At 53.1% G+C, this 23,209-nt stretch overlaps 1 protein-coding gene across 1 annotated transcript in view; it reads left to right on the top strand.

Moving 5' to 3' along the window:
* SDK2 (sidekick cell adhesion molecule 2) overlaps positions 1-23,209 on the top strand; it is a 251,570-nt gene that overhangs the window by 98,234 nt on the left and 130,127 nt on the right. Inside the window, exon 2 of the mRNA XM_033091048.1 lies at positions 17,845-18,004. Within this exon, the coding sequence (XP_032946939.1) occupies positions 17,845-18,004 (160 nt within the window). The remainder of the gene's footprint in view (positions 1-17,844; positions 18,005-23,209) is intronic.

Raw genomic sequence — 23,209 nt, 5'->3', positions numbered from 1 at the left:
CCTTTGTTTAACACCTGCATTTCTTGGTAGACTCTACGTTCCACGAGCTCCAAGACGGGCATCGTCTTGCTCCCCACTGTGCCCTGGATATCGCATGGCAGCGGTGCAGAGCTGACAGCTCAGTGCCATTATCAACAAGTGAATGGCTCACGCACAATGCCTCCTTCTTCCACCCAGCTCCCTGCCTACCCGCCCCGCCCGCGGCGGCCCCACTCTGTCCCCAGTGCCCGTGGCACCTGGTTCCCGCGTCCGCCGTTAGCTGAGCTCCTGGTGCGTCTCGTCGTTAGTCATCCCTTCCCTGTGAATCCTATCTCTCCTGCCAGCTTGCAGGGCCGCCGGGTAGGGCCTTTTCTCCGCCTCTGTGTATTCTAGGCCCCAGCCCATAATGCTCACTAACCGGGAAAGGTAGACGAGATGAATCGTGACCTTGAGATTATCTGCAGAGAAATTGAAGGTCCTTCATCAAGGTTCATTCAAGACCATCTGCAAGTTCCTCTTCTCCCCAAACTGTGTTTGACTCTCCTCCTGGGGAACAAAACACACTAGAACTGGGAGAGGCTGGAGAGGGAGTTTGGGTTGATCCAGTGCAGACACACACTCATACACGCGCACACACACACACACACACACACACACACTCAGATCTGTAGTTTCTCTCCACCACCCCCAGGATGACATCCAAACTCCTAACACAATTGATAAGCCCTTTGTTCTCTGAGACACCGACACTCACCATTCATGCATTCATTCAAAGAGCAGACACTGTGCTAGGAGATAACTCTGCGTTTTCTCGATTATTTCTTGCCACGGATCTATGAGGCAGGTGCTAGTATCCTCTCACCTCATTCTCCTCAAATGAGGAAGTCAGCTCAAAAGAGTCAAGTGATTTGCCCAAGGTCACACAACTCCTAATTGAAGAAGCCAGGGCTTGAATCCAAGTTCATCCCGCCCAGGTGCGCTTGTGTCTGCTGTGCCACCAGCCGCCTGTCCTCCCGCCTCGCAGCCCACCTCCCTTGCATCCTCTAGCCCATCATGCTGAAATGCCCAGAGTTCCCAGCAACTGCTGTTCTCACGATTCCTGGCTGGCCCGTAAATGGTACCCGCCGCCTGCGAGTTTTCCTGACAGCCCTCTGCATTGTACACATCCTGCTCTTCCTTCAAAATGCTGCTGGAGCCACCATCCCTGATGGTCCTGTAAGCCTGAAGAGCTGACTCTGCACTGTCGGCCTGAGCTATCATGGGATTCGCTCTATTGTGCGTTCATTCCACCGTCGACTGGGCTCATCCATCTCCCTGTGTGCCTGTGAGCAACTGAGGGGCAGAGGTTTGTCTTTGTTTGTTTTTTCTGGCTCACTGTGAGAGCTCCTGGCACACAGTAGGTGCTCAACAAGCATTTGCTGAATTAGGGAATCGAGCTTTGAGTGAACGAATGAATGAATGAATGAAACGCATACTCTACTTACGACTGAGAACCAAGAGCATCTGTGTGAGATAGGAGTCAAGATCACCAAAAATCTAGGGAGCGAGGTGGGGGCTTTGTGGGCAGGAGGATGGAGGAGGCAGTGCAATCAGAGAGGGAACCAGGTCTAGGACAGGAGGGGATCCCTGCAGGGGCCTGCTGCAGAGAAACCTCTGGACCCGATGCTGAGTGTGTCGAGTGGAGGGAAAGGGGAGCCCAGATTGTTGAGGAGAGGCAGAGGACATGATGAGAAGGTCAGGAGGCCCAGTCGCCCGTCCGCCACTCCTTGCCACTCCGGGAGCCCCTTTCCGGCTCTTTCCTTCACTCCATCTTGCCTTCTCATTCATCCTTTTGACAGTCTCGCATGGGGCTTTTTTGGATCACATGTTTTATCCCTTGTCACCAGCCAAACAGCCCTATTATATTAATTTATTGTCCTTTCCAGTAACTTGTAGCCTTCCTGTAAACTCCCACTTTCCCATGCTGGGTTTGCCAAACCACAGCTCCCGGCTGGCCCTCTTGCTCCCCACACGTAGGTATGGCTGGATGGTAAGCAAAGGTCCTAGGACGCTCCTGGCCTTAGCCTTTTGAGGGCGGTTTCTGGAGCCCACCCTCTCCTTGTATCACTTCCCCATGGGGTCTTATACTGCTGGTGACAAGACCCTTAATCTCCTGGCTTCTTATCTCAAATGCCAGCTCTCACTTTGTCCTGGGTGCCCTGGGAAGGGATGGGCAGAGTTGAATCTGGTCATGACCTACGGGGAAACTGAAGCCCGGAGACAGAGCCTGGCTTGCCCAAGGTCACAGATCCTGGGGGAAGTAGGTTTCTTGACAGCCCCAACCCTGTGCTGTGTGTGATGGTTTGGCCTCTGCTGGGCGCCTGACCCTGGCCTTCTCCCCTGTGACCCTAGGCCAGCTCATGTCCATGGAAACAGTGTGTGACTGTAGGAGCTAGAACTCATCCCTGCGTCCCTGAGACTCGTGCCTGGGTGAGGACAGAGTGCCCAGAGAGGGCTTCTTGCCTTTCCAACCTCTTCACTTGTTACAGTGGAAGGAGCGTGGACTTGGGAGACAGACAGCCCTGTGTTCAAACGCCAGTGTCCACCTGTGTAGCCATCTGTGTAGCCGGGGTTGAGTCGCTTCACGACTTGCAGCACCAGTGTTTCTCTCTGTCCCAGAGGACAGCCTACCTGGGCTCAGGGATCACACACAGACCGCAGAGACACCTGGTCCTCATAACCATGGACAGAGGCTGAGCCCTGGCGCTGTGGGACCCTGGCTGGGGATTGGGGTGGAATGGGCCAGAGAGCAGTAAGTGTGCAACGCCCAGATCACTGTCTCTGGATGGGGGTGTCCCTGCAGGAACAGGGCGAGTACAAGGAGCATCTCATTCTCTTCCGGAGCCTGTGAAAGCTAAACGCCCCACCCACCACCGTGCCCTGATCACCAGGGAAGGGCAGGACCTTCAGTTCCGGGAAGGAGGGGACACCACGGGGAAAGAACCGGAATGAGCTCAGGGGCGGGAGTGGGCAGTGGAGGGGCCATGCTGCTCTCCTTCCCAGAAAGGCCCAGCTTCAGGGGAATGACTTGGAAACGGCCGTGCAGGGCCATCCATCACGCCGGTGCCAACTGCCAGCCTGCCAATCCGGCCACCCGTGCGCTGCCTGCCATGCGGGCTGTCGTCAGTCACCATTAGCCGAGCGCAGGCGCCACTGCAGAGAGGCTGGCGTATGTTGCTCTAGGGCCAGGGAGGGCAAGCTGAGGCCTACGAGTGGAGACGTCACGGTGAAAGTGGGACGTGATGGGTCGGGGACCACTTAGGGATCGTCACAGAGGCCCCTAGAAACAGCAGGATTCCTTCAGTTCGGCCCTTCATTCAGTGCTGAGCTCCAGTTCTGTGCAAGACACCAGCCCAGGACTTTGTCTGCTGTCCAGCCCAGGTGAGGGCTGAGGCACACAAATGACCAAGATGTGTCCTCCGGCAGCTTCCAGTCCAGTGAGGCCATTAAGAAGTTTGTGGGTGGGGGTAGCAGCGCAAGGGGTTCCTGGTGTGACAATGGACGTGTGTGGGGCAGGGACCCCAAGGAGGGGCTCGTTTCTATGGGGGGAGGGGTGCGTCTGTTAAACCTTCATAGAGGAAAGAAGGGTTTCTGCTCAATGCTGGCTTTTTTTGTTGGGGGGAGGCATTGGCGAGGGGTTGTGTTAGTTTCCTAGGGCTACCATAGCAAAGTAGCACAACTGGGTGGCTTAACACAACAGAAATGCCTTGTCTCCCAGCTCTGCAGGCCACAAGTGCAAAGTCAAGGTGCCGGTGTCGCCGGGCTCGCTCCGAAAGCTGTGAGGGAGCTCTGTCCCTTCCCTCTCCCGGTTTCTGGCCTGCTCAGCACTCCTTGGCTTGTCGATGCTTCACTCCCGTCTCTGCGTTTGCCGTCACAAGGCCGTTTCTCCCCGCGTCTCTTTCTCTCTGTGGCAGATTGTAGGGCCCGCTCTAATGACTTCTTCTGAATTTGACTGGATCACATCTGCAAAGACCTTATTTCCCAGTCAGGTCATTCACATATTCATGAGGGTCAGGACTTTGATCTACCTCTTTGGGGGACACAGTTCAACCCATCACAAGGGGGGCTAGCAGGAATCCATGAAGAACATTCCTAAGCGCCTGGCCTTGCTCCATTGAGAAGGGCGGCTAAGGCTCCCTGGGAGGAAAGAGACTGTCCTCGCGTAAGCCACACATGCCCAGCAAAGCCTCAAGTCTGGAAGCTGGACTTGGAGGAGGGCGGTGGACATCTGTTAAGCCCTGATGTCCATTTTATAGATGGGGAAAATGAGGCCAACAGCTAGCAAGTGACTCAGGATGACTTGGTATCAGAAGAGCTGGGTCCACATCCTCCCTTACACATGCCTCCCGCAGGGAGCTTGGAGCCTGTGGGAGGCCGAGGGAGCTGATTTGTTAGGGCAGAGTTGGGCAGGGCTGGCCTGCAGCCCAGGACTTTGTCTGATGTCCAGCCCAGCAGCTGCTTCCTCCCTCGCCCCACACACAGGAGGGTCGGGGACCAGTGCCAGGAGCGTGAACCCCGTCTCAGTGTGAACTGCGGGCCTGTGGACACGCTCTCGGGGAAACCTGGCCTGACTCTCATCACTATGAATTTCCTTGTGTCTCGATCTCTCATTTGCTCACCAGTATCAGCTGCCAGGCCCAGGCTCCTCCAGGGAGGCGGGGAGCCCCAAATACATCTGGGGACGTGGCATTGAGTGAGGGAAGCAAAGGGCCTGCTGACCTCCCCAGTGGATAATATCAGGCGAGTACAGATACCATCGCCCCCTTGTGTAGCCATCTTTAAGGCACGACAGATGGGCTCTGGGTTTGCAAAGCGACAGAAGGAAGAGGCAGGGCGGGAGACCCGGCCGGTTCGGTTCCCGTGCAAGGGTAACAAATGCAGCCCCCTTTCAGGTCTCCAGGCTGCTTGTCCAGAAAAGCCACCTGCCACCAGGGCACGTGCATCGGACCAGCCAGGCCTGGGCAAGGAGCCCCACCGGGGAGGCTGCAGCCTGGGTGGGTGTCAAGACAGCCTGAAGCACAACTATATGCCTCCACATTGGGGCAACCTGTGCCTGCCTCCTCCCTTTTTCATCCTCAGAGTTCACACTCTGGGTTGGCCTTTGATGACACTGGATTTTGTGGGAGGAGCAACAAAATTAACTCTCAGTATTCACCACAACTCGTCCAGGCCAGTTGGCAGCGACTCAGCTCTGCCGGCCTCCCTTCTGGCTCTATAATGGGGTTGTCAACAGTTCCTACCCCAGGGTGTTGCTGTATGAAGAGGATGAGAGAATGCACCTGAGACAGAACCCAAGGCTTGGCACTGAGACCCCATGAGCAGGACACCCCGCGTGGTGAGCACTAGGCCAGTCTTGTGTTCCTGGATTTACAAATTCCATCACAGTGAGTTCTAAGGAAACCTGGCAAAGGGGGTGTTGTAGGACACCCCTCCTGCAAGTGAGGAACTGACAGCTCAGAAAACCTAGGTGCTGACTCAGGGTCCAGCAGTTTGTAAACGCAGAGACCGGGCTCAGACCCCGTTGCCCACCTGCAAAGCCAAGGCTTTCTGCCTTCAGTCCAAATGGCCTGTCAGCTTGGGCAGTGGCCAGGGAGGGGGCTTCCCTTGGAGCTAGTCCAGGCTTTTAGCCCTGTGCCCGTGAGACTACTTGGAACCCAGGCCTGCCCTCCATCACCCAAAGAGCGGACCCAGCGCCTGACTCATGGAAGGAGAAGGAAGGGAGGCGGTGACGGCAGGAGCCCGGTGACTCCTTGACAAGAAGACGTCCCTAGATTGTCTCTAGGTTTTCCTCCTAAGGACCATATGGGGCTGGATGAAAAAGAGGGACCCTATGGCGGAGCGCAAGTGGGGAACAGAAGAAGACCTTGTACCGAATTTACTTGTTGTTCTTTTCTAATTGAGATAAGAGTCGCATAACGTAAAATTAACCACTTTAAAGTGAACAACTCAGTTGCATTTAGTACATTTAGTACATTTAGCTGTACAACCACTCTCTCTACCTAATTTCAAAACATCTTCATCTCCCCAAAGGGAAACTCTGCACCCATTAAGCAGTCACTCCCCATGCCCCTGGCCCCCCACCCCCTGGCAGCTACCAATCTGTGTCCTGTCTATGGATGTACCTGTTCTGGATATTTCATATACATGGAATCATACAGTTGTGACTTCGTTTGTACTCGTCTGAAGGGAAGAGGGAGGAGCTGTGGCTGGAGTCCCCTGTGGACTCTGCCCCAAAGCCCCTGCCTCCTGGAAATGCTCCAGGCCTGCTCAGAGAGGTCCAGAAGCCCTTTCTAAAACGAGAGAGAGAGAGAGAGATCATGGCGCCAGCACTTGGTCCAACAAGGGGACGTGAGGACCTGGTCCCTGCCAGACCTGGTGGGCTTTGTGCTACTGATGAATGCCGGTCAAGACAAGGAAAGTGGTCGGGGCAGAGGCTGAACCTGGCGTCCCGGGGGACAAGGGCCAGTTTCCCTCCAGATTGGGCACAGCCCCCAGGTGCGTGACAGCAGGAGAGCAGGGTGGGTGTGCCCATAAAAGGGACGGGAAGGGGGCGGTGTGCCGCCAGCAGGCGCGTGCAGGCCTCTGTGTGTAATCCAGCTTGTAAATTGCTCGGGGCCTCTAACTGCTGAAAGGGCCATAGAGCCGCGTGGTGTTATTATTTATGATCAAGCGCAGAGGTGCCTACCGGGGACTGGAATGGGCTGAGCGCTGTGCAGGATGGACGGCAAATTGAACTCCAATTTTCTGCTCTGCAGTCTTTGTTACACGCCACAAAGCGCCGGTACACCGGGGTCAGCAGTCTGATGAATGTGTGTTCTTCTTCGGCAGCGGGTTCCATCGCTCAGCCTCTGCGTGGAGGCAGCTTCTGCGTGGTTTTTCCCTCCGCCCGCCCCGGGCCAGCCCTGGACTCTTTTCCTATGATCCCAACACACCACTGACCTGAGAGGAGATCAGAGGCCTCGCAGGGGAGGCAGGCGGCTGCGGGTTCAAAACCAGGCTCTGACTTGCGGTGACCGCGCGCCTCTCTCCAGATGAGAGACATAAAGGGCGGTAATAATAATTCTCCTCCAAGGCGGTTGGGAGGATTAAATGAGAAAACACAGGGAGCTTGGAGTGGACGAGGCCTTCAACACACACCTTTCTCTTCCCCTCTCCCAGGCTGAGCAGCCCTGCCCTCCTGCCAGGGAAGGGGAGGCCGGCGGAAGCCACTGAAATGGGTGGAAAGCCCCACATGGGGGTGATGAGGCGGCGGGGAAGGCGGGGGGCGGGGGGGAGGCCCGAACATGCCTGCTGTCCCGCTCAGCCCCCTCCACTGCATACCAGGAAGTGATGCTGGAGCTCAGTCAGAGCCACCTGTTCCCATCTTCCTTCCTTCTGGTCTCCTCAGACCCAGTGGACCATCTGCCTTGGGGAATGGCCTTTCTCAAGGCTGAGAAGGAGGAGGAGAAGGGCGTCGCCCCAGGGAAGCATGCTACCCAGAGTTTGGAACCGTTTGTCCATTCCTCTCGGCATAGCCCTCTGTGCCCCGTGCCAGGTCAGGTGGTGCTGTCATTGGCCAAGGTGGACGCTGGAGACCCCCCAGTGTGGGTTCCTGGAAGCATCCGTGGGCCTTCCCGTCCTTGCTCTCGGCTTCTCGAGTCCTGTGGGAGGCGGATGTTTCTCTGTCACCAGAGCTGAGGGGACAGGCTAATAGCGGTACCCATGTGATGCAGAGAGCTCACCTGCTAAGGAATCTGCAAGAAAATCACCTGGGGGAGTGAAAGGTGCCACATAGAACGAGTCTCTGTGGAGCCACCTGGGCCGGGCCAGGCAGCTGACCCCCAAAGTAAGCTTAGGCATCTCGGGGGGTCTCCGCTCCCAGCTGTGTACGGCAGAATTGCCCCAAGCATGTGTCCCACCTCGGGGTCGCTGCGGGGGAGGCAAATGTCGTGCACGTAGCATAATCGACCTTCTTGGGAGGGATTCCAGGAGTTAGTGAAATTTTATTATCGTTGCTTTTATACCTCAGATGAATCTGAAAACACTGAAATGAGAATAACACCGTTAGGCACAACACATTCTAATCAGTGGTATAAGTTTAATCTCTGAACTCTCCGGCTGAAATGTAAGAAAGGGCTCCCCCCTTCCGCTCAGTTAATAGCAAAATAAACCCATCGGAAATGAGAATCATCCTTTTTCCACGCAAGGCTGGGGATGCTTTGGCATTATTTACTTGTGCGGTTCAGGCCAGAGACCCTGACTGTGAGATGGGCTTGCAGAGATCACACAAAGGAAGGATGAGGGATAATGACGCCGCCCCTCGTGTGCCAGGTACTGGGCTACGCACGTACTCCTCTCAGTGGGCCTGTGAGGTGACGCTCCTAGTACCCCATTTCTCAGTTAAGGAGACTGAGATGCAGAGGGGTCACAGAAGCCCGGGGTCACTTCGCTAGTAGTGGCCGAAGCAGGATTCAAATTCAGCAAAGCGCACTCCAGGGCCCACCGAGGTCAGAACTTACACTACTATGCAGGTTTCGCGATGTCAGAGCTGGAAGGGAACGTGGACAGCCTAGAAGAGTGTCCGCCCCTAAGAGGGAGGTGACCTGGCCAAGTTCAACAGCAAGTTCATTTGTCCCCTTTGTCATTTGTGGGTCTGGGCCCTCCTGCATGCCAGATTTGCTGCCAGCGTCTGTGGCTGGGGAAGCCAGGGAGCTTCCAGTGGGTGACATACTAGCACGAAATCGCCACACACGCGGCTATGATGTACATCCTATCACAGTGCTATGACGGCGGTCCACTCCAAAGCCTGAGGGATGTGGAGGAGGACATCAGGAAAAGAGTTTCTGAGGACACGACATTTGACCTTTGAAAGGACACAGGGTAGGAACTAACATGGATTGAACACCTACATCTTCCCAGCAAAGAAGGAACGAAAAGGTGCTCTGGGGAATGAGGATGGCATCAGCAAAGGGCCTGGGGCATGGCGGATGTGGCGTGGCTGGAGACGGGCCGGCTGTGGTCCAGGGAGGCAGGACTCGGGCTCCAGACTCACTTCCCAGGCTGCCTCCCGTAGAACAATGACACACGTTTCTGTAAGGCATTCTGTTTGTTTCCAATGGCTTCCCTGACAAAGTACCACAGACTGAGTGACTTAGACAGAAACGTATCCTCACACAGTTCGGAGGCCAGAAGTCTGAAACCAAGGTGTCAGCAGGGCCAGGCTCCCTCTGAAGACGCTGGGGGAGGCTCCTTCCTTGCCTCTTCTGGCTTCTGGTGACTCCCGGCATCCTGCCTGTTCCTTGGCTTGTAGATACATCACTCCAGTCTCTGCTTCCATTGTCACCTGGCCGTCTTCTCCCTGTGTGTTTCTGTTCCTGTGTCTCTTCTCCTCTTATAAAGAGACCAGTCATATAGGGCCCACCCTGCTCCTATAGGACCTCATCTTAACAGATTACATCTGCAATGACCCTGTTTCCAAATAGGGGCTCATTCTGAGGTTCTAGGAAGGACATGAATTTTGGGAGGGGAAGAAGAAGCGGGGGACACCATTCAACCCGGTACAGGCATCACCTCGTCTGGTCCTGGAGGTGACTTGATTGGCATCTCTTAGCTTCCACGTTGGACCGCGTCGCCTTTCGTTCACTATCCATTCATTCATTTCTGAGCATCTTGTTTGCAACAGGCTCTGTGTCCAGTGCTGGGGCGACAGAAAATCAGGAGGCATCACCCCAGCCTCTGTGGCCTTTCTGTGATTCTCGCTTTCCTCTTTGACTTTTTGGCTGGATGTACAATGGGCTGAACTGGCTGGTGGTGGGCTAGGGGCACACACCCCTCCTTCCCCAGGCTGGGCCCCTCCACCCCACTCACGATTCCCCAGGGCCGTGTCGGGGCTCAGTTGTGCTGGCTCTGGTGGCTAGGCCCCCCCTAATCAGATTAGATGTGTATTCAAACAAATTGATGCTCCGTTCTATTAGATGCTTTTTAAACACGCTTTTCTGAGCGAGAAATCCATTCAGCCGCAGCTGTGGAGGCCGAGGCATAATTGATTGTCGCACCCTACTAGGCCGCCCGACGTCAGAAGGTGCCTGGCTCCTGAAGGTCACTGCCGAGGATTAGATTAAGGAGGGTGAAAGCCTTCTTTCCTGGCTAATGAAGCACTTGGCGTGCAGGCAGCACTGGGGCTGAGCTGGGCCAGGCATCTGCCAGGAGACAGGGGAGGAGCATAAATTAGCATCTCATTTGTGGGAGCAGCAGTGAGAAGGGAAGACTGAGCAGAGGGAAAACTGAGGGGCTGAGGTGCTGCCGTGCCCTGGCTGGGTGGGGCCGGAGCAGGCAGGCCAGGTCAGGCATGGCAGCCCCGGGTACCTGCTAGCGTCTGTGTGGTGTGTGCGCGCCGAACGTTTCTTCTGGAGGGCAGGGGCTCCGACAAGGCCACTCATGACAGCCTCTTCCTGGACCCCCTGCACAGGCAGCTCCTCGATCTGGATTTAGGTAGAAGAGGGACCTGCAGGAATGGCTGACATTGGGCAACACCTCCTACAGCTCAAGCTGTCTCTACCCCGGTCCTGAGCCTTTGCTCCAGACCTGACAAGCCATCCCTGGGCAAGACTTGGTTCTTGAGCCGGCTTGGCGTGGTCGTGAGGCAGCTGAATTTGGAAGGCTTAGATTTGGGACATCTCCCTTGAGGAGATGGCTCTGAGGTACAGGAAATGGGGGAGTAAGCGTGCCCCCATTTCCCCATCTCCTCCCCATTGGATCACCTCCAGAGGTCTGTAGGGCAGAAGGAGCACCCTGTAGGCGCCAAACTTTGCTCTGAACTTGACATACCTTAGCTCACTTGGTCCTCCCAACAGCCTCTGGGGCAGGGGTTGGAAGCTGTCCGTTACTCTCCTCAAGGTCAAACTTCAGTTGGCATTGGAACTGGGGTTTAAACCCAGTTTCTCTTCTCCCACTGGGACCTTCAGGCCAGACCTCTGGAAAGGGGAGCTTAAATGATGAGCAGAGTTGTGGGATGGGGGCCCCAGTTCAGCTTCTCCTTCCTAAGAAAGCTCTCAGGGCTCTGACCTGTGCCTCATTTTCCTTGGCCCCTCATGCCCGCATCTGTTCCTCTTTTGCGCTGTTCTCCTTTACTCCCAGGCTTCTCACCCTGAGTCCATCCTTCTGAAACCTCCACTCTCAGATGGACCAATCTCTCCTAGGACGTTCTCCTTCTCACTGATCCCCAGGACTCATTCCAAGCCAGCCCGCCTGCCTCTCCTTCACCCCTGGATCTAGGTCTGGGGTCCCGACATGGGAAGCTGGGATAGGAATGTCCCCACCACACAACCGGCATGACCCCTTCAAAGCCAGTGCCCTGAGAGAGGCCACCATCCCTCACTTACCACCCATGAGGCCACAGGTAGGATTGTTAAGAGTAGGACAGATGAGGGAAGCCCCGTGTCAGGCTCAGAAAGATCCAGAACTCTGGAATCTGCCAGGTTTGAGTTTACATCTGTGTGGCCAAGTCAAATGACCAAACCTTTCTGAGTGGCTGTTTTCTCATCTATAAAATGGGGATAATGATAGCATCTTCCTTCAGAAGGTCTTGTGACTCCTAACTCAGATGATAGACACAAAGTGCTTCACGTATGGAAAGTTCTATAAGCACAATAATATGAAAGCAAGGCAGCAGGAATAGACATGTGGGAGAAGTGAGCTTTGGTGAGAGGGGCCTGCCCTGAGCCCCTGCTTCCTCTGACCTAGGGCCCGGCCGGCTCAGGTCCATGGCCAGCCAGCTGCAGGGAGGGGACCAGGTTGAGAGGCCAGCTCCAGAGAGCACAGGCTTTCCAGCTGGGGACCAGTGAAGAGGCCCTGGAGGTCAATCCAGGACAAAGGTGACAGTGCAGAGACTAGGAGATGGTGAAGGGAGAACTTTGCAAGAATCCCGACCTCCACTCTGTTCCCACGCATTCCAGGGAAGTCTCAATGACTGAGAAGTTACTGTGTGACCAGAAGGGATCTGCTAAAAGAGAAAGGCTTTGGGCTGTGTCAGAGCTGCGAAGGGCGTTTGTGCAGGCCCGGTGCCCCTTGAAGCTGGCCCTGCAGGGCACATAGACATTTTGGGGGCGATTAGGTGGCAGAATGGAGGTCTTTACCCGGGCTGGCACTCCCAGCCAGGGAGGTTCAGGCTTGAGGGGAGGAGGGGTTCCCAGGCCTGGGCTGGCTGGGAAGTCAAATTCCAAGACAGATGGAGGGACTTGAGATAAAGATGACATTATTGTGCTGGTGGCTGAAGGGAAAGGAGAGGTTGAAGTTGAGATAAGTTTCTGTGTGGAGCCATTGAGCCTGGAGCCTGGAGTGGCAGGGTGACAATGGGGGTATTTAGTGAGAATATCAAAGGAAAGGCAGGCAGGCGCCCCCTGAGCTGTTGTGGAAATGAGAAGGAGGCCTCTTGTTCTGCAAAGGCAGCTCTTCCTTCAGGGGCTCAGGCTCCGGTGGTCAGGAACCCCCAGCCTCGCCACATCCCTGTGTCCCATGCGCACTGAGGGCCTGCCCGCTCCTCCGATGCCGACTGGGCTGCCCCGCGACGACTTGCCCTGCACACACACATACGTGTGTGCACAGGTGTGCATCTGTCAACCTGTGAGACACAACGTGAAGTCTGCAGAAATGGTGTGAAGTGAAAACTGAGTCCCCTCCCCCCCAGTCACCAGCCACCCAGTTCTCCCCCCTAAAGCATCACCCAGTCTTATGTAACCACCCCCACCCCAGAAAACCTATGTCTGTACAAGCAAATATATTTTTGTACTTGAAGGAAAATACATCTGTACACAAGTGGTAGCGGACGACGCAGCCCGTTCTGCTGCACCTTGCTCTTTTTCCCTTAACAGCAGTCCTCAAAACCGGTTCCTGAACCTTACGCTGTGGAGTATTCTCTTGTCAGGAAGTGCAATCATTTCTTTAACCAGGGTGCTTCTCATGGACAACCAGGTCGTTCCTAAGCTTTTGCTGTTCCAGAACAGACTGCTGCTAGGAAATGCTGTCGTGTCACCCATGCACAGGCATGTCTGTGGAGGATAAATTTCTTGAAGAGTTGGTTGATGGAGGGTGTGTGCATTTTTTTTTTTAATTGGGGAATATCGGGGAACAGTTTGTTTTTCCAGGACCCATCAGCTCCAAGTCAAGCTGTTGTTTTCACTCTAGTTGTGGAGGGCGCAGCTCACTGGCCCACGTGGGAATCAAACCAGCGACCTTGGGGTTATGAGCACTGCGCTCTAACCAACTGAGCCAACCAGCCACCCCAGATAAGTGCATTTTCAGTTTCGAGAGAATTACCAAATTGCTCTCTGTAGATGTCATACCAAGGGACAGTCCCCCAGTGCTGTGTGCGAGCATGCCTGGGTCTCCACAGACTGTCCAGCGCAAAATATTAGCACCCTTTTGGATCTTGGCCGAAGTGATAGGAAAAAATGGTTATCTTAGTGAGTTTCAGTGTACCTTTCTCGTATCATGAGGTTCAGCATCTTTGTATATTTCAGAGTGATTTGTAATTCTTTTCTGCAAACTGTTCGAATCCTTTGCTCATTTTTCTGTTGGTTTATCTTTTCCTTACTGATTTATGGGAATATTTTTTATATCAGGAAAACAAGCTCTTTGTCCATGATAAAAGTCGCAAATATTTTCCCCCAGTTTGTCATTTTGTCGCTCCTTTTTGTTTATGGGCATTTTTTTTCCATGCACAGTTTTTATATAGTTGAAGGCATCAATCTGTTTTATGACTTTCTAGAGTTTGTGTAGTACTTAGAAAGTTCTTGGAAAATATGCCACTTCACCGAGATTATATATTTTTAAACCCCTGTAATTTTTTTTCTAGTTCTTTTAGGATTTTGTTTTTCATGTTTAAAACATTGATCTATCTAGCATTTATTTTGAGGTAAAGTGTGAGGAAAAGATTCAACTTTTCTTTTTTTTCCTTTTTTTCCCCAAATGGCTGCCTAGCTGTTTCAAAGCCATTTGTGGAATAATCAATCTTTTCCCCACTGACTTAAATTCTACTTTTACCATATATGAAGTAATCCCATATGTATCGTGGTCTGTTTCGAGACTTTTTAGCCTATTGCTTCATCAGTCTACTTGTACAAGAACACACTGTTTTAATTATTGCAGCTTTAGAATATAGTTCAATATCTGTGCTAGTCTCCTCTACTTACCGTTCTTTTTCAAAAATGTTTTGGCTATTGTTTTATTTTGTTTTTTTAATGTGAACTTTAGAATCACTTTGGCTTAAAAAAGAAACCCATCCCGTGTGTGTTTTCAAAATGAGGAAAACTTTAAGAGAATGACATCTCTTGTTGCTTGTTTCTATCCACAATTCTCCTCTATTCTCAGTTATCTTTTTCCCACTGAGAAGATGGCTGACAGGGCTGTTGTGTACAGTTGTACATGTTGTGTACTGAACAATCCTAGGACGTAGGCTGAAAGGAGCTGCTGGCCCCCATCACTGGGGTCTGAGCTTTTTTTCTCAGGTGTTATCTGTCCATCTGCATATACGATCAGTAGTAATAGTAGCTAAAAGTGCCAGGCACTTTTCTAAGTACTTTAGGTTGTTTATTTTATTAATTCTCACAACAAACCTATCCCCAATTTACAGCTAAGGAAACTGAAGTGCAAAAAGGTTAAGCAACTTGTCCAAGGTCAGTGATTTGTGTTACCCACCTGTGCATTCATGACACAGAAATCTATTCCTGCACATAAACACATGCAGACACAAATGCCCATGCACCGAGAGAGAAATACACACAGAGAGACACACACACGAACAGACGCCCCCATACATACACAGATGCACTCAGACACACACACATGCACAACAAACATGCATGCACCCACTGTTTGCCCACCCGTCTGCTTTCCGTCAGCATCTTTTCCTCCTGCAGCGCATACACCCCCAGTCACCTGCCATCTCCCGCTTTGGGGCAAAGGGGGCCCATCAAGGGAAACCCGCTGGCTGGCAGGGCTCACTGCCACTGCTCTGAGTCCTGTGTGGGGCCTCCCTCCCAAATCCCTGGATCCTGATGGCAGGGGGCTTTTCAGGGAGGGAGGGCAGTGACCTGTGGCAGGGGCTTCCGGAGAGGAGGCTTAGCCTCTCCCAGGCCACCTGGGGAGAATAATGTGGTATAAGGAATGCAGAGCTCCTAGCTCAGGGCTGGTTGTCCAGCAGGTCCTCAGGAAAGGATAACACCCCCCTCCCCTCTTCCCCCAAGTCATTATCTCCGGTAGCCTCTGGAATCAACCCATCCAAGCCATCCAAGCAAAAGTTACCCGGTTCCAGGTTGGCACCCCCGGGAGAGCCCGAGGAGCGAACTGGCAAATACAGAGCTGGGAGGAAATTGTCCAGCGAGCGGTTTACAGAGGCGAGGGGGTCTGGGTGCAGAGCCCGTGTGCATGTGTGTGCCCGCAGGCACCCCTCTCCTTCCCGCCCCCCGCCCCCCACTGTGCTGGCTCCTAGTCTGCCCCACATCCAAGGAATTGAAACACTCGGGGGTTGGGAATGTTATTGTTTTAAAACAAACGAGTGATGACAGGAACTAACAGAGGGTTTTTAAAAATGCAATTCAAAGGGCTCTTGAAAACTGCTGGAGAATATGAATGCGCCTTTGAAGTGCGAATGTGCCCATTTGTTTAGCTGAGAGCTGAGTTGGCAGCCTCAATGAGCAGGCAGAGAATCATTTTTTCTAGCCAAATGGGTGCCTGCCGGCCTCTCCGCCCTCTGCCACCAGCCTGAGATAGGCCAGGACCCCAGAGTACGCACTCTAAAAGACGCACCTTTCCACCTGTTTGTAAGGCAGAATGCTCACATGACAGTTGTTAAGGGTGATGGAGAGATGTAAGCAGCATCAAATCTGCCATCGAAACATCAGCCGTCAAAAGGAGACACTGGTCCAAGGCGGGCATTCTGGACAGCCCTGCACCTGCTCTGCCAGCTGCCATCAGTCCACTCCCTGGTCTGCCTCTCTGGGGGCCCCCACAGTGAGGGTCGGTAGCGTGGATGGGGTTCAAGGAAGACTCCCCCAAACAGTTGCAAGTTACACACTCATAAGATGGAGACCTCAGGCTTGGGGTGGGGATGCTATGCCATCTGGCCAGTTGACCTGTGGTTTCTCTTGAGTTACCAGTCTGTGCTTGAACCCAGAGGGAAGCCTTGACACAACTACTGAACTTACCTGACTATGGACACCCAGCTCTGGTTAAATCTGAGGGTGGGAGGATGGAATTGGGGTCCAGGGCTCCAGGTCCCACTGACGCTCCTGGAGGTCAGCCTGTGGCACAAGAGGGGCCCAGCTTCTCCCATTCCCAGTGGGCTGACCAGCCTGCCCCAGGGGCAGCTCTGTTCACTGCCTTCCACCCAAAGTCACCCCCTCCCCAACCCTTGACAACTGCCTCTTCTCTTCCTTTGGTTTGTTCCGTGTCTCAGGCCAAAAGAATAGTGTCTTACGGTTGTCACCCTCTGGGCTCGTCGGGAAAGTTAGCTCTCAGACCAAGGCGTGCCCGGGGCACCAGCCAGTGCAGAGTGTGGAGCCCTGAGGATGACAGGCCCCTCCCTGGCAGGGACAGTCACACTCGGTTTCTCTCCCTGTGTCTGCTGATGGGGAAATTGAGACTCAGAAAGATGAACACACCTACACAGCTGAAGTGGTAGGGTGAGCGTGGACTGGCTGCGGATGCCGGGACCGCCCACCGCTGGCCTGGAGGTCAGGTCGCCCAATGTCTGCCCTGCCAGCAGCTCCTGTGTGGCTCTGAACACGCCTTACCCCCTCGGGCACAGTGTGATGGGGTAGGTGCTGGACTTAGTCTGGCGAGTCCAGAGCTGGGCTTAGCGGCCGTACGGTCGTGGCGTTGCTGAGTGTATCCCTTGTAACACCAGGAGAGCTGCTGCGAGCATCAGGTGAGAAAGCCCTACTACACAGTGAACACTCACGAGTGAGCTATGGAGGGGTGCTTTCTGGAACTCCCTCCCCCCAGCTGCCAAATGCAAGGGCTCAGCAGCACACACTCCGGGAGTCGGTATGTTCTTGCCTTGAACCCGTCTCTTCCCGTCCACCTCCAGCTTCCAGTCGGGTCGAGCACTCAGCCTCTGCAGTTGGTCTGCTGTGCTGGCTCCTCCCCTTCCCACCTGTGGGACCCTGGGTAGGTTTCTAACCCCGCTCTAAAAGGTGGCTAATGGTTCTGTCTAGACGTGGGGTTGTGTGCAGATTAAATGATCATATATTAACGCTTCTAGAGCAGTCTAGAACCTAGCAGGTGCTTTAGTCCTTGTTGTTTCCAGATGCTGGCTCCGCCCAGGGCAGGTGGGCTCAGTGACAGGCTAGGAGGTCCTCTCTCATTCCTCCACCTCTTCCTATGCTTTTGTCACCCCCTTGTCTATTTCACTCCCACCCTCTCTCCCAGTGGCCAGAAGGGCGCAAAGGTCTAAGTGGTCCCCTGGAGTGCATTGTGTTTGTCGAGGGGAGCTCGTCCTTGGCTGAGCTGAGTCAGGTCAAAAGGGTGGGGTGACTGCAGAGAAGCGTAGCGATGACGGAACCCCACACCCACAGCCCGTGCAGCGGCTCTTCCTCTGTCCAGGCAGCTGACCTCGTGTGCGAATGGGGAGGTTGAGGCCAGGGCCAAAGGGGGCCCACTGGTTGGACTCTGCCCTGCAGTCCCCTGCAGCCAGACTGACCCGAGTTCCAGTTCTTCCTAGCCATGTGATCTTAGGCTAGTTCTCTGGCTGCCCTGCTCCCTCTGCATAAGGGCACTAGGGTTCTAAATGAGCAACCAAACACAGGTGAGCAGGTGATAACTGTGGCTTTGTGTCTCTGTTTCCCACAGATGACGTGGCCCCCTATTTCAAGACGGAGCCAGTGCGGACACAGGTGCACCTGGAGGGGAACCGCCTGGTGCTCACGTGCATGGCGGAGGGCAGCTGGCCGCTGGAGTTCAAGTGGCTCCACAACAACAGAGAGCTGACCAAATTCTCCCTGGAGTACAGGCAAGCCGCGCCTCCCCTCCCACCCTCCTGGCCACCAGGGTCACTGCCATGCCCTGAAAGGGTGCCGCGGTAGGGGGTCTGTGTGGCAGTTTGAGGGCTGGGACTCTCGCTCCAGTACTGCTGGGAGGCTGGGGTGGCAGAAGACAGCCCTGCCCCACGAGTGTGAAGACCTTGCCCTGCTGGGAGCTCAGCAGAGCATGGCTGGGAGGTGGGCTTGGGCGCTGCCCAGACAGGGCGGCCCGTGCAACAGTGGACGGGGTGGAGGTAGTGATCGGGGTCAGGGAGCTCGCTGCCAGCAGCTGGACTGCCGCCGTGGCTGTGACCAGTGCCGCTTCCCTCCCTCCCTACTGAGAAGAACCCTGCTCTGTCTAGGGGACGCTAGAGGACGGGCCTGGGTCCAACGGAGGGATGCAGCAACTGGGAGCAGTAAGGGAGGAACATATCTACTTGGGGGGGCAATTCAGGTGGGACACGGAGGTGGCCTGCCCAGGACCTTGGAGTTTATCTCCATTCCCTGTTTGTGCCCAGCCACTGAGCTCTGGGCTGGGCTGACCCTTCTGTCTCCAGGACACTGCCAAGTGGGGAGAAAGGCTAGGAAAGAGAGAAAACACTTCTCAGAAGGGGGTTTTGCTGTTAGAAGTGTGAACCAACCGGAAGCAGCTACTCCCCCAGCCCAGCTGGCCCCCACCCTTCCTTGGGGCCCTCCCTCTGGCTCCTCTCCTCCCATCTGGGCCTTTTTTATTGGCTCAACCCAGTGGCTGGTGATTAATCCCCCGGCCTGATGTGCATAATCTGTTTTGTTGGGGAAACAAGATTGTCTTGCCCTGGGGATGTTGATACAAATCTGCTGCCAGGGACAAGAATGCAAATGAGAGAAAGGGATTTAATTGCTTGAGGATCTGTCCTTTCCCTAAAGGAGCCATCTTTTTTTTTTTTATGAAACAGGCAGACCAGAGTTGGGGATGACCCCCACCCCCAGGTTCCTTCTGCTTGGACCCTGGACTAGATTGGCTGGTGGGTGTGACCACGTTGGCAAAAGTGGGAGCAGTGAGGCCCCATTCCCCTCTGGATGGTGAGAGATCAGGAAGGAGGCCCTCCAGTGCTGGCCACTCTGAAGGGAGCCCACAAAGAGACTGTAGGGTCTCCCTGAGCAGCCCCTGCAACGGCTTTCAGCTGGGGGCCCAGAGCCACTCCTGACAGCTACTTGGCAGCCCTGGGCAGTTTGACAGTCTCTGTGAAGAGTCCCTGCTTCCTCTTGAATGCTACACAAGCTTGAATGGGAGGGAACACTCAAGAGCACGCAGATGGCACACCACCATGGGTGTCAGTGGTGCTGGGGCCCCCAGGAGCTGGAGGCAGGATCTAGGAGGAGGAGAGTTGGTTCTTTTTCTGGTTCACAGCCATTCTTTTGGTGCCCTGGAACTGCAAGGATGCAAGGGTGGGCATTGCGCAGAAGCAGGTTCCAGCTCAGTTGACGGTCAGACTTGCCCAACCATGAAATGGGCTTCTTTGGGAAACAGTCAGCTCTCTGTCCCTGGAGGCATCCAGGTCAGGGTCAGGGTCCAGCTGTTGATAATGGTAATGAAAATAGTCACGGGCAATGAGAAAGCATGTGTTATATGGCAGACGTTACGATGTGCGCTCTGTGATGATCTCATCTAATCCTGCCAGCAATCCTATGACTAGGATCAATTATAATATTTGCCCCATTCTACAGCTGAGCAAACTGAGGCTTAGAGAGATTACACAATTCACTCAAGGTCGAGTTGTTGAGATGGTCTTCCAATCGAAGTCGTCTGACCCGAGGGCTGGAATTCTTTACCATCCACCACCGCCTCTCATTGAAGAAGGATCGATCGCTACCATCACTTCCGTAATGAGTACCCTAAGCAATCTTTCTGCTAACTGTCCTCTGCAAGTTCTAGAAAACAAAGAAGTGGGGAGAAAGCACATATGCCACCTCAGAGCTTGGCTGGGTGGAAGTTTTTCAGGGGACACAAATGAGCTTCCACTTAGGAAACTCAGCCCCCTGCCTCCTCACCCCCAAATAGGCTGGCTATTATATTAGGGCGTGGCGGCAGCCATGTGCCCGAGTGCAGGTCGGTCAGGATTTTCCTCTCATCCAGGTGTGCTGTACCCGCACGGAAAGGTCTGCACCCCTCAGAACTCTTCGTGGTCTGCATCTGATAGCATCTGTCCTAAATCCTGTTGTTCCCACCTGAGGTAACACGCTCCCACCAAACGAGAATATCACAGGACAGTTCCCTGTTTGAGCCCTCTTTTTTGCCTTTGTTCAAACTGTCTGAGCCACTCTCTGCCCTTCTGACTACCCATAATACATCCTATTACACCTCACCTTCTAGTTATTTACATAGGATACTATGAATAGACCATAGAACCGAGGTCAGTGTTTCAGGACCATGGCGGTTCCAGGGACCTCAGGACTTAGCACAAAGAACTTGGTACTGCCAGGCCGTCTCTCCTCTGGGCTGCTCAGCTGTGCCCACTTCTGGGTTCAGACTTTATTCTCATACGGTGAATGACAGTGAAAAGTTCAAGAATCACAGGCTTACAGCCACATGATTTCAGACTAGAAGGAACGTCCCTGGAAGTTTCACATAGAAAGTCCCAGGGAAGGATTCTGATTGGCCCAGCGTGTATCACCCCTGGCCAATCCCAGTGGGCAGCAGACTGGAGGAGTACTGTGACTGGCCAGGCCTCCATCAGGTGTCTGCTCCAGGCCATAGGACACTGTGTGTAGCAGCCCCCACACTAGAGCCACATGGTAGGAAGGAGAGCAAGAGCTATTAGCAGAATGGAAAGGGTGATGGGGCAGACAGAAACCACCCATGCCTACTTCACCACGCATGTCCACTCACGATGAAAGTCTGGCTCACAGCAGGTGCTTTTTCTTTCTTACTTTTCTTTTAATTTTGAAAATGTTCAAATCTTAGAAAAATTGGAAGTATAGTACCATAAATACCTGTATACGTTCTACCATTCACCAATTGTTAATATTTTGCATCTGCACTCTCTCCACACACATATGTACGTGTGTGTGCGCACTTTGCTCACTGAGTTATTTAAGAATGAGTTATTTAAGATGTCGTGTCACGTCACCCATATGTACAACTTCCTAAGAACAAGGAATTCTTCTACGGAAGCACAGTGCGATGTTCACACTCGAGAAATTTCATATTGCTACAATCAATACTATACTTTCTAATACACAGTTCATATTCAAATTTCTCCCTTTGTCCCAATTATGTCCTTAGTGGTTATTTTTAGTGGTGTTGATGTTGAATACAGGATCTAATTAAGGACCACGCATGGAATTTAGTTGTCAGGGCTCTTAGACTTTAGACTCTTTAAATCTCTCCCTATCCCTCATTGTTTTATCTTATCTTCCATGGCATTGACATTTTTGAGAGCTCAGCCAGCTTTGCCGCATGTCCCCCGTGTGGATTTGTCCAGTTATATCCTCCTAATTACAATCACGCTACACGTTTTTCAGCGAGAATAGTCCATAGATGTGTATGCTTCTCAGGGCTTCATAGTCAATGTCATTTTGCCCCATTATTGGTGATGGGTGTTTTGATCAACAGGTCAACATGGCGTTCACCAGAGTTCTCCATTGTCAAGGTCCTGAGGCATTTTCTCCCCTTTGGATGATAACTTGAGACTGTGTGAATATTCTTTTCTCCAGGAATCTCCCTCCCAGTGTTTAGTATCCATTGATGAGTCTTATCTGAATCAATTATTACTGTGGTAGTTGTGATAAGCAGATTTTCTATTTCTAGCATTCCTTTTACTTGTATTAGTTGGCCTTCTTTTGTTAAAAAAAAAAAAAAGAAGATCTTTCCTTTCTCACCCCCATTAAGATAATTTAGCATCAGTATGAGCTCATAGATAATTTTTCCTATTCAGTGGGTTTTAATCCACCCCTGTCATTATTCATTTTGACGCGCATAGTAACCCAGACTTGGCTATTGGAGCTTCTTCAAGCTGGATCCTGGGTCCTTTTGACATGTCCTCCATTGCATTTCTAGCACTTTCTTGCTTTTTGGCTCAGCAAAATGTTCCAGATTCAGCTTTTAAGTAAATGTATCCTGAAACTTACATTACGTAAGAGATTGGCCAGCTTCTCATCCCACGGTTCTCCAACCACCGCTTGCTACTGAGGATTCCCTCGTCTCTTGCAAACCCCAGGCGTTAGGTCAGGTGACAGTATCCAATTTCAGGCAGAAAGATGGCTGAATTTACTCAGCAAGTGGAGAGAAAATAAGACTGGAAGTGCTGACATAAATTTAACTATGTTTCCCACCCTGTCGCCAAAGGAAGAAGTTTGCGTTCACGTCCAGTCTCCGAAGGTCTTTATTCTCAATGGGATCTGTGACAGAATGGGCCGGGTGTGCGCGTGTGTCTGTGTCACATCTGCATGAAAGAAAGCCTGTGCATCCCTCTGAGTGACTATGGCAAGTTTGTGGGTCCCCATCTATCCATGGCGGGGGCAGAGTGTGTGGCATGGATTTTGGAGCGTGGACCAACTGATACGGTCGCTCTGCTGCCACTTTCCTGCTCTGTGACTTTGGGCAGAATTTCTTAGCCACCTACCTTTGTTTGCTCGTCTTGGAATCAGCTACAGTAATGCCTACTTTAGAGGGTTCTAGTAAGGATTAAATGAGATTCTATAAGGTAAGCCCAGTCCCCAGTGCAACAGACAGGAAATAAACGGTACCCATAAGAATTATACAGGGTATTCGCCTTGTTAGGATAACGGGGACAAATCTGGTAAGAAACCCAGCAGGTCTCATGTTGCAGGTGAGCACACCTGCCCCAACGTGGTCCCAGGAGCTGTACACACCTACTCCAACGACACCACTTATGGCCCAGGGTCCTTTTTAGAACTCCTCTCGTCAAGTGCTGTGAGAGCCCCTTGTTGGTGACACGTTGTATCCATTTTGAAACCAACCTTGAATTCCCAGATTGGGAGATAGTGACTTTAACGGTTGGGGGGTACCACTTGGGTACAAAGCAAAAGGGAATAAAATGAGACTTCCTTTCCCAGGTAGGTGGGATACTGTCTGGGGAGAACCTCCCAAAGTTTTAGGCGGCGGCCCCACTGCCCACCCCTACCCGTGGGACAGACACACGGCTCCACAGTGACTGCCGGCGTGTGCTCAGGGGTGTGCGGGGAGGTCGGAT

Source organism: Rhinolophus ferrumequinum, chromosome 21, assembly GCF_004115265.2.
Source record: "Rhinolophus ferrumequinum isolate MPI-CBG mRhiFer1 chromosome 21, mRhiFer1_v1.p, whole genome shotgun sequence".
Lineage (NCBI taxonomy): Eukaryota > Metazoa > Chordata > Mammalia > Chiroptera > Rhinolophidae > Rhinolophus > Rhinolophus ferrumequinum.
This window is presented reverse-complemented; position numbering and strand designations above follow the sequence as displayed.